At 53.0% G+C, this 11,421-nt stretch overlaps 1 protein-coding gene across 1 annotated transcript; it reads left to right on the forward strand.

Annotated features, from left to right (window-relative positions):
• The first annotated feature begins 2,401 nt into the window (after positions 1 to 2,401).
• On the forward strand, positions 2,402 to 5,537 carry Rabac1 (Rab acceptor 1). Its single transcript, XM_040734702.1, has 5 exons — positions 2,402 to 2,562; positions 2,771 to 2,983; positions 3,220 to 3,317; positions 5,096 to 5,197; positions 5,275 to 5,537. Exons 1-5 carry the CDS (start codon positions 2,507 to 2,509, stop codon positions 5,361 to 5,363), a joined length of 558 nt encoding a protein of 185 aa, XP_040590636.1. The 5' UTR covers positions 2,402 to 2,506; the 3' UTR covers positions 5,364 to 5,537.
• The last annotated feature ends 5,884 nt before the right edge of the window (positions 5,538 to 11,421 follow it).

Here is an 11,421-nt window from a genome sequence, read left to right on the forward strand (position 1 = left end):
GTAGAGGCAGGCGGATCAAGGGGTCAAGGTTACCCTCGGAGCCCTATGCACCATGACCTCCGGTCATGTCAGGACAAAATGGTGCCGGGAGGAGTTGCATGGGTTACCCACAAATTCTGCTACATTCCCCTAGTGCCAGGAGGAACACCTGCATAGACTGACGGGCACGGAAAGGGGAGGGGCCCCGTGAAGTCGCACGTGGCAGGCATTATGAACCAAGTCTCGGGTTTATGCAATATCTTCCTGGTCTCCCAGTGCCACTTGCTCTGGGAGCTCAAGAGACCAAAGAAGTAACCACTGGGGGGCCGAGAGATGGCTCAGTGGCTGAGAGCACTGCCTGCTCTTCCAGAGGACCCAGATTCAATTCCCAGCACCCATGTGGCAGCTCACAACTGTCTGTAACTCCAACATCTGACATGATCACATAGACGTACACGCAGATAAAACACCAATGCACATAAGATAAAATAATAAAATAGTGATTTTTACAAAAGAAATATGTTGGGCCTGGAGAGATGGCTCAGCAGTTTAAGAGCACTGGCTGCTCTTCCAGAACACTAAGGTTCAATTCCCAGCACCCACATGGTGGTTCACAACCATCTGTAATAAGTTATGGCGCCCTCTTCTGGCCTGCAGGTAGGAATGCAGGTAGGATACTGTACACATAATAAGTAAATAAATCTTTTTTTAAAAAATCCTTTTTCCAGGCTCCTGAATCCTCCCACTTGCCGCTCTCTGCAGCATCCCACTGCCCTGCCCTGAATCCCCGCCCACTGCCCTGAATCCCCGCCCACTGCCCGCCCCTGAATCCCCGCCCACTGCCCTCCCCTGAATCCCCGCCCACTGCCCTCCCCTGAATCCCCGCCCTCTGCCCTGAATCCCCACCCACTGCCCTCCCCTGAATCCCCGCCCACTGCCCTCCCCTGAATCCCCGCCCACTGCCCTCCCCTGAATCCCCGCCCACTGCCCTCCCCTGAATCCCCGCCCCCCACCGTGGCAGTTCTCCATCTTTGCTCACCCTTGAGGGTCACGAAACAGAAAAGCTTCCAATTAGTCTTCGTAGAGAAACTAAGTGGTTCCTGGAACACTCTTTCCAGCTGTTTTTGGTTTTGTTTTAAGATTTATTTATTGTGTACACAGTGTTCTGCCTACCTATATGTCAGCTCACCAGAAGAGGGCACCAGATCCCACTATAGATGGTTGTGAGCCACCATGTGGGTGCTGGGAATTGAACTCAGGACCTCTGGAAGAGCAGTCTTAACCCCTGAGCCATCTCTCCAGCCCACTCCAGCTGGTTCTTTTGTTTTGTTTTGCTTTGTCTTGTTTTTGCCGCCACACTGGTTCCCGAGATTCTGTCTACACCTCCAGCATTGTAATGTCGCGCATTGGTGTCTGGGCTAACTCCACTTCACAGCCCTCCACGGACCTTCTGGAGCAAAGCTGGACCCCAAGCGCGAAAGTTCCCTGCTGAGCGGCCCATGCAGTAACCCCGACTCTGAGGAGGTGAAAGGAGGCAGCAGGAGCAGGAAAAACCGCAGTGCAAGTTCCGGGCCATCCTGGGCTACATGAAGCCCTATGGAAAACTGAAAATGAAGGGGCAGGAGATGGCACAATAGTTCAGAACACTGACTGCTCTCCCAGTACCCACACGGCAGCTCCCAGCTCTCTGCAACTCCAGCTCCAGGGCATCCGCCTCCATCACACAGACGCGCATGCAAGCAGAAGACCAAAGAACATAAAACAAAAACAAATCACACACCTTTAACCCCAGTACTCAGAGCCAGAGACAGGTGAATCTCTGAGAGTTTGAGCCTAGCCTGGCCTACAGAGCGAGTACCAAGACAGCCAGGGCTATGGTAGAAAGACCCTGTCTCAAAAAAATAAATAAATAAAACAGATTTTTGTTGTTGTTTTCGATACAGGGTTTCTTTGTGTAGCTTTGGAACCTGTCCTGGAACTCGCTCTGTAGACCAGGCTGGCCTCGAACTCACAGAGATCCTCCTGCCTCTGCCTCCCGAGTGCTGGGACTTAAGGCGTGCGCCACCAACGCCAGGCTTTATTTCGTTTTTTTTAAGAAAAGAGAAAGTAAATGAACTCCATCCCAGACTAGCCCAACCAGAACTAGAGTATCTGAGGCTGCGGCCGATGTTTTGTTAAGCCCTCTGGAGTCAGGATGACAGCTCTGCACGGTCCTCGGAATCACGCAGAACGCCTGTTTCTGCTACTCCCATAAAACGCCCCCATCCGGCCAGCCCACGCTGCACACTCCGAAACTACAATTCCCACAATGCCTAGAGGCTCTCGCCGCGCTCTTGGCGTACTTCTCCCAAGGCGCGCCAGACCCGCCTCCTGATGCCGCAGTGACTACAACTCCCACAATGCTCGGAGAAGCAACTACCGCCCCCTAAGCGGCGCCACGTCCCGAGAGTCCGGTCTCGGGCGGGGCCGGCCGGGCGCGGCGGGGCTCGGGGCTGTTTACAGCGGTTCTGCACGCCGCGGTGTAGACATGGCGGCCCAGAAGGACCAGCAGAAGGACACGGAGGTGGAAGGGCTGAGCGCCACGTGAGCGAACAGGGGGTCACCCCCGCCCCCGGGATGCACGCGTCCCCGCCCCCGGGCTGAGAACCCTGCTTTTCCGAGACGTCCCCTCTGCCCCCACCCCGGGAGGGACGCTGCCCCCGGGAGTTCTAGGCCATCCTTGGGACCGCGGGTGCCGGGATCTGGGGCCCGGGCCCTGCTTACTGCATGCTGACCACGCCCCGCCCTCCAGGACCCTGCTGCCCAAGCTGATTCCCTCGGGCGCGGGCCGCGAGTGGCTGGAGCGGCGCCGCGCCACCATCCGGCCTTGGGGCACCTTCGTGGACCAGCAGCGTTTCTCGCGACCCCGCAACCTGGGCGAGCTTTGCCAGCGCCTGGTACGCAACGTGGAGTATTACCAAAGCAACTACGTGTTCGTGTTTCTGGGCCTCATCCTTTACTGCGTGTGAGTGCCCCTGCCGCCCCGCCCTCCATAGTCAGGCCCCGCCCCCGTCGCCAGGCCCCGCCCCCACGCGTCCCCCAGGCCACGCCTTGTCTGCACCGGAGGACGGAGTCGCGGGGGCTGTATTCCTGAACCCACCCGGCCCAGGATGCAGTGTAACCACGTGTGATGTCCAAGGCTGCAGGGACCCGGCCCACGCAGCCTCGGATGCCTGACTCCTGTGTCCCACACTCCCCCAGGGTGACATCCCCCATGCTGCTGGTGGCTCTGGCTGTCTTCTTCGGCGCCTGTTACATTCTCTATCTGCGCACGTTGCAGTCCAAGCTTGTGCTCTTTGGTGAGAAGTCCCCTCCCCAAATGGATCCCCCAGGTCTCACAGAATGCAGACCTCCGAACACTTGGGAATCAAGTCGGTCCCACCGAGATGTACACCGGAGTCACTAAACTTAGTCCTTAAGGGCCCGGGTGATCCCCTCCAGTCTCAGAGAGGCCCCCCGAAAACCCTGGCTCCTCTGTCTCCAGGAAAATGAATCGATCCCTCCCAAACCCCCGGGGAAAGCATCAGCTGCAGGTACCCACACTGGACACCAGGTGGCGACCTATGCAGGCCCAGCTCTGTCTACCTTCCGCCCCAGGGCTGAACTGGAAAGATCCTGGGCATTTTCAGAGGGGGAAACTGAGACCTGTAGGTCCACTGGGAAGAGAAGTGTCAGGGAAGACCCACTGAGAGGAAGTCCCAGGTTTGCCAAGGAGACCTATGACAGTCTTTCGGGGCCCAGACAGGTAGGAGAGGACCTGAAGGACGAGAGAACTTGGCCTTGGCAGATAGTAGTCGCTAGGGCATACACAGTTTCCAGACACAGGTCTTACTATGTAGCCTTGGCCTGCCAAGAGCTCACTATGTAGACCAGGCTAGCCTCCTAGCCTCCAACTCACAGATTTCCCCTGCCTCCTGAGTGCTGGAATTAAAAGTGTGCCTCCATACCCTAACCTTACAAAATTTGTTAAGCACCCAGAAGGCAGGCCCTCTGGAAGAGCAGCAAGTGCTCTTAACTGCTGGGCCGTCTCTCCAGCCCCCCCCAAACCAGATTCTTGGGAAACACTTCAAAGATAGAAGCTCTGGCTCTTGCCTGTAATCCCAGCATTTGGGAGGCTGGAACAGGAGGATTGCTGTAAATTCAAAACAAGCCTGAGCTTCAGAGTCTTTCAAAAAAAATCAAAATGAGAGCTGGGCATGGTTGCACACATTTAATCCCAGCATTCCGGATGAGGTAGAGGCAGGAGGATCTCTGTGAGTTCAAGGCCAGCCTGGTCTACAAAGTGAGTTCCAGAACAGCTAGTGCTACACAGAGAAACCCTGTCTCAAATTTTAATAACAAAATAACGGCTTGGAGAGATGGCTCAGTGGTTAAAATTGAATTATGTTCTTGTAAAGGACCCAAGTTTGGTTCCCAGAACCCAAGTCCCCAAGTCAGGTGACTGTCTCATAGCCACCTGTCACTCCAGTTTCTGACCTCCTTGGGCTCCTGAACTCTTGTGACATATGGCCACACAGGGCACATACACATAATTCAAAATAATAAATAAAATCCTGCCGGTCGTTGGTGGCGCATGCCTTTAATCCCAGCACTCGGGAGGCAGAGGCAGGCGGATCTCTGTGAGTTCGAGGCCAGCCTGGTCTACAAGAGCGAGTTCCAAGACAGCTTCCAAAACAATACAGAGAAGCTATGTCTCAAAAAAACCAAAAATAAATAAATAAATAAATAAATAAAATAATAATAAATAAAATCCTTATAAATTAAAAGTAAGAAGAGGACAGAAACCCTTAGGTCCTACCCAGCTGCGGGGCCACAAGCCTGACACTCCTGGTAACCAGGCTGGAACATGAGGCTAGCCTATTCTGAGAGACAAGTGGCCTGGGAAGTCCTGGGGGGCGGGAATGGAGAGCAGAGCTGGCGGAAGCAGGGGAGGCCAGGGACGGGAGGCCTGATGGGAGGGGTCTCTGTTACTACCTAGAAGGTTCCGTACCTGTGACACTAGACTGATGGAGGGCGGCTCTGGTTACCTCTGGGGAAGGGTCAGGTGGGAACAGCTGCCCAATCCATCTGTCCCCAGGCCGGGAGGTGAGCCCAGCGCATCAGTACGCCCTGGCCGGCGGCGTCTCTTTCCCCTTCTTCTGGCTGGCAGGTGCTGGCTCCGCTGTCTTCTGGGTCCTGGGTGAGTACAGGGTGTGGGTCGGGAGAGCTTGGGAGCCGGGTGAGAGATCACACCCTGAACTGCCCGTCCCCCCCTAGGAGCCACCCTGGTGATCATCGGCTCCCATGCTGCCTTGCACCAGTTAGAGCCTACAGACGGAGAGGAGCTGCAGATGGAGCCCGTGTAAGGTGTCGCACCTGCCTGCCTCGCCAGCTGCCCCGTCCGTCCGTCTGTCCGTCTGTCTGTCTGTCCTTGGCCTGCCTGGCCTTGCCGCTCAGCTGGGAGCCTCCGCCTCAGGCCTCAGTTCCAAGGAGAGGCCTTGTCTTTGAAAATAAAGCTGTTACAGTTGCTACTTGGCAAATGCTTTCCTGGTGGTTTTTATGGAGAGGGTTTACTGAGAAACGGGATGGAGAGGTGGCTCAGCCAATAGGAGCGCTGGCTGATCTGGGTCCCCGCCCCCACAATGGCAGCTCGTGCTTCTCTGTAACTCCAGCTGCTGGGGGTCCTCTGGCTTCTCAGGTGCTTGCACTGGTGTGTGTGTGCGCGTGCGCGCACACACTACACATAATTAAAACTAATAGACGTTAGCTGGGTGGTGGCGCACGCCTTTAATCCCAGCACTCGGGAGGCAGAGGCAGGTAGATCTCTGTGAGTTCGAGGCCAGCCTGGTCTACAGAGCGTGTTCCAGGACAGCCTCCAAAACAATACAGAGAAACCCTGTCTCGAAAAACCAAAAAAAAAAAAAAAAAAAAAAAAAAAAAGGAAAGTGGGCACTGCAGGAGGCTTTGAAGAACCCAAGTTAGTAACTTTGTGTTTTTAAGACAGGGTTTCAGGTTGGCCCAGGTTGGCCTCAAACTAACTATGTAGCCAAGGCTGGCCTTGAACTGACATTCCTGCCTCCACCTGCCAGGTGCTGGGATTACTGACATGCCTGCTGCATCCAGAGCTAGGCAAGCGTGCTACTGTTCTAGCTAGCCGGCCCCGCCCCTGAGCTGGGCTTTTTAATGGAACATGATTCGGCCATACAGGAGTGCTGATGGCAGAGACCCAGGCTTGGTCAGGGAGGCACACGGTGACAAAATGGGCACAAAGTGCCTCGAGGGGTTGCGAAACTGCTGATCGGGCTGGCTTGGGCTTCTCTGAGGTGAGATTTCTGGGAGCGCCCAGGGGCCACGGCTAAGCCTCAGAAGAGCTGGGAGTGAGGTCCCCAAGGCCTCCAGTATACACATTCCTCCCATCCGCTTGTCACTCCAACATCGGTCTTTTCACTTCCGTGTCCCTCATTCATATCATTGTGCACCCAGCGTCGCTCTGCAATTCTGCTCTGTCTTGCAAGCCACCAGCCCAGCATGACCCCTGTGTGCCCGAAGCAAGGCTGCCATGACCTCCTATGCACTAAGTGGAAACACGGGGCTGGAGAGCAGCAACCAAGAGCTCGGCGGCTCTTCCAGAGGACCCACTTGGCACTTCTTAAAACTGCCTGTGGGCTGGAGAGACGGCTCAGAGGTTAAGAGCACTGGCTGCTCTTCCACAGGTTCTGAGTTCAATTCCCAGCAACCACATGGTGGCTCACAACCATCTGTAATGAGATCTGGAGTCTTCTTCTGATGGGCAGACAGAACACTGTACACATAATAATTAATTAATACTGCCTGTAACTACAGCTCCAAGGAATCTGGCATTCTCTTCTGGCTTCCACAATGCACACACACACACACACACACACACACACACACACACACTGCACACTAAGGAACAAGAATTCTGAATGGAAGCCGGGCGTTGGGGCACACGCCTTTAATCCCAGCACTCGGGAGGCAGAGGCAGGCTGAACTCGGGAGTTTGAGGCTAGCCTGGTCTACACAGTGAGCTCAAGGATTGCTTGGATTATGAATTTATACAGACCTTTACACATATGTACACATACATACATACATACACAAAGAGAGGCGAGCACAGGCTGGCTTTGAATTCTGTGTAGCTGAGGATGACCTTGAACTTCTGATCCTCCTGCCTTTTACTCCCAAGTCCTAGGGCGGGTGACAGTCTTGGGCGGGTGACGACAGTCTTGGTTTCTGTCATGCTGGGGGAGTTGAACCCAGGGCTTTCTGCATACTGTAATAGCAATCTACCAAACAAAGGTATGGTCAGCACCCCTCATTTTTTTTTGTTCTGTTTTTTGTTTGTTTGTTTGTTTTTGAGACAGGGTTTCTCTGTGGCTTTGGAGGCTGTCCTGGAACTCGCTCTGTAGACCAGGCTGGCCTTGAATTTACAGAGATCCGCCTGCCTCTGCCTCCCGAGTGCTGGGATTAAAGGCGTGTGCCACCACTGCCCCGCTGGCCCTCGATGTTTTTAAAAAGTGAATTTTGGAGTTGGGAGTGGTGGTGGCGCACGCCTTTAATCCCAGCACTTGGGAAACAGAGACAGGTGGATCTCTGAGTTTGAGGCCAGTCTGGTCTACAGAGTGAGTTCTAGGCCAGCCAGGGCTATGCAGAGGAACTGTGTCTCGACAGAAAAAAAAGAAAGAAAGAAAGGAAGGATAAGAAAGAAAGAGTAATCCCAGCACTCAAGAGGCTCTCTGTGAGTTCAAGGCCAGCCAGGACTACATAGAGAAACCTGCCTCAAAGGGGAAACACAAAACAAAACTGAAAAGAAAAAAAGCCACTATTCTGGCCCACAGGGGAGACCTTGACTCCTTGACTCTAAACAAAGAACCCAAGAATATTTGAGTATAGCTCAGCGGTAAAGTGCTGAGTAAGAGGGATTGGGGGGGGGAGACAGGGTCCTGTGATCGCGTTTCAGCATCAAATCAACAAAGCCTTGGGGTCTTGTGGGGTCCCGTGAGAGACGGGCTGCAGGGCGTAAGATCAGGGGAATAAACCGTAGCCAGAAAAGATAAGAGAGACAAGGAGGACGGATTCTGGGGTGCTGCGTGCTAGCTGACTGAAACGGACCAGACTTCAGGCCTGCAACAGCGTGGGTAAACCAGTGGTCCCACGGAGCTACTCAGGCTGCTCTTCTAGGATTGGCCACCAGAGGGCAGACACCTGCTTCTTTCTCTGGACTCACCAGGCGCCAGGGCAGGTTGTTGACAGGAGTTTGGTCACTCCGGGATATCCAGAGGTCAGGGTCTCTAGCCCAGTGTTCTGATAGCAGAGGGCGTTTTAATCTGAAATTCAGTGCTAGTCCTCCAGGGGAGGTTGAAGCTCTATGGTCCACCTGGGTAGATGTGACAGCCAGTTTACAATGGGCTCTGTGCGTGCGTGCGTGCGTGTGCGTGTGTGTATGTGTCTGGTGTGTGTGTATGTATGGGTGTGTGTATATGTGTGTATGGTGTGTGTATGTATCTATGTGTGTGTATGTATGTGTATATGTGTGTATCTATGTGTGCATGTGTGTGTATGGTATATGTGTGTGTATCTATGTATGTGTATGTGTGTGTATGTGTGTGTATGGTGTGTGTGTATGTGTGTATGGTGTATGTGTGTATGGTGTATGCGTGTGTGTATGGTGTATGTATGTGTACGTGTGACTGGTGTATGTGTGTCTGGTGTGTGTGTTTATGTGTGTGTATGTGTGTCTGGTGTATGTGTGTGTATGTGTGTGTGTCTGGTGTATGTATGTGTATGTGTGTATGTGTGTCTGGTGTATTGTGTGTATATGTGTGTATGTGTGTATCTGGTGTGTGTGTGTTTATGTATGAGCGGAGTGCATTCCACAGCACACACAAGGAGGTCAGAGAACAATTTGCTCAACTCTGTCCTGTCCTTCCACCACGTGGTTTCTGAGAATTGAGCGTAGACTGTCAGGCTCGGCAACAAGTGCTTTGTCCTCTCCTCGCTGGCCCAGACTTTTATTTGAGGCGGGGTAGGGGCGTGGGAGTGGGGCTCAGATTAAACTACAGCCGGTCTCACTCTGCCTGCCAGCACCAAACTCAGACCAGCGCTCACTGGAGCCATCGGCCCTCACCTCCAATCAAGGTCTCTAGAACACATTCTGAGTGTACACACACACACAGACACACACACACACACACACACACGCACATACAGAGGAACACATGTAGGCACACACACATGCACACACATACACACCATACACCATACACAAACATATACATGCACACACATACACATGCACACACACATACACACATGCACACACATACATACACCATACACACACATAAACGCACACACATGCATACACACACACACATAAATAGATGGATACTGACATTTTAAAGTGAAGCACACAGGGTCTCACTGTGCAGCTCCAGGTGACTGAAACTTGTGCCCCTCCCACCTCCGCCTCCCGGTACTGGGGTGACAGGCCTGTCCCACCACATCCGTCTCCAGATCCCTGGTTCTGGTGTTGAGCCACTGTCCAGAGCTTTTGTTGGAGATGGTCAGGCAAGGTCCCCTCTCTATTTCCTGAGTGTGCCTGAGGTTGAAAGGGTCGGTTGGCCCGAGGTAGCAGAAACTGGAGGACTCCGGGTTTCACTATAGAGACAGAAAAGAAGGTGTGGCTGTTTGGGGGACCATGCCACTGGTCCTGTTGACTGGTTGGGAGTCACAGTCGAGAGAGTGCTCACCAGGCGTGCACCAAGTCCTGGGTTCCCTCCTCAGCACTTGGTAAACTGGGTACGCCATTCATACCTGTAGTCCCAGCGCTTGGGAGAGAGAGGATCAGGAGTTCAAGGCCACCCTCCCTCAGTTACAGAGAATAAGGGGTGGAGAAAGAAAGAGAGCAAGGAACGGTAAATTTATTTTAAGATGGGTTCTCTGTGTAGCCCTGCGTGTCCTGGAACCCGATCTGCAGGCCAGGCTGGCCTCGAACTCAGAGATCCGCCTGCCTCTACCTCCCCAGAGCGGGGATTAAAGGCGTGGGCCACCAATGCCTGACAAGAAGAGGTAATTTTTAAAGACAAAATGCTCCCTGATAAGTATTTTGAAAATTCCCTGTTTGGGGTTCCTCCACCGATGCAATAAGCCAAATCAAAGCGAATTAATAAATCCAGATTTACCAAACAGAACAGAGCAGAGCCAAAGAATTCCCGGGTGACTCTCAGGAGGGCAGGGCTGGGGACCAGGTCATAAATACCCTGTGGGCGTGGCCTTGGGCAGTTCCGGAGGAGGAGCTGACTCTTGCGGGGCTTTCTGAGGGCGGGGTCTAGAGAGGGAGGAGTGAGACCAAGCAGGGATTCCCAACTCTTGCTAATGAGTTCACATTGTATCTCATAGGAACTCACTCTGTAGGACAGGCTCCAAGCTACAAAGAAACCCTGTCTCAAAAAAAAAAAAAAAAAAGGAAACCGATAAAATACATCAAACAGGAATATTCCATGAAAATGTAATTTTAAGTTCTGGGGCTGGAAAGATGGCTCAGAGGTTAAGAGCACTGATTGCTCTTCCAAAGGTCCAGAGTTCAATTCCCAGCAACCACATGGTGGTCAGAATACTGCATACTCAATAAATAAATAAATCTTTTTAAAAAATGTTAAGTTCTGGTCTCCCAGCAAGGTAGCAGCCCCTCTTGGAATCTCAAGTGGACACTGAACACATAAGGACCTATTTAGTGCTGAAAATGTGCTGCACTTTGAGAGCCTTCAAAGGACCTGCACGGAGGACAGATCGAAAGGACGGGTCTAGGTCTCTACTCTGAGTGATATCCCCCCCCCTTTCTCTTTTTCTCTTGTGTGTCAGGAACAGGGAAATGTCACCACCTCCTTTCAAACGGAGCCTTCCTTGGGGCAGACCCCTCACCTTTAAGACAAGGGCTTTGCCGGGCGGTGGTGGCGCACGCCTTTAATCCCAGCACTTGGGAGGCAGAGGCAGGCAGATCTCTGTGAGTTAGAGGCCAGCCTGGTCTACAGAGCGAGTTCCAGGACAGCCTCCAAAGCCACAGAGAAACCCTGTCTCGGAAAACCAAAAAAAAAAAAAAAAAAAAAAAAAGACAAGGGCTTTGCTAGCCTGAAGCTCACCAATTAGGCTACAGCAGCTGGACAGCAAACCCCTGGGATCTTCCTGTTTCTGTGTCTCTGGTACTGGAATTATAGACTCACATGCACCCATGCATTGTATCCCCCGATGCTGGTATTACAGGCACATACACACACACACTGCATCCCCCCATGCTGGGATTATAGACACACACACACACACGCGCGCTCGCGCGCGCGCGCCCCATCTGGCTTTTTAGGTAGCTGCTGTGGACCTGAGGGTCTTCCTTAACTGAGTCACATG

Source organism: Mesocricetus auratus, unplaced genomic scaffold, assembly GCF_017639785.1.
Source record: "Mesocricetus auratus isolate SY011 unplaced genomic scaffold, BCM_Maur_2.0 Super-Scaffold_100038, whole genome shotgun sequence".
NCBI lineage: Eukaryota > Metazoa > Chordata > Mammalia > Rodentia > Cricetidae > Mesocricetus > Mesocricetus auratus.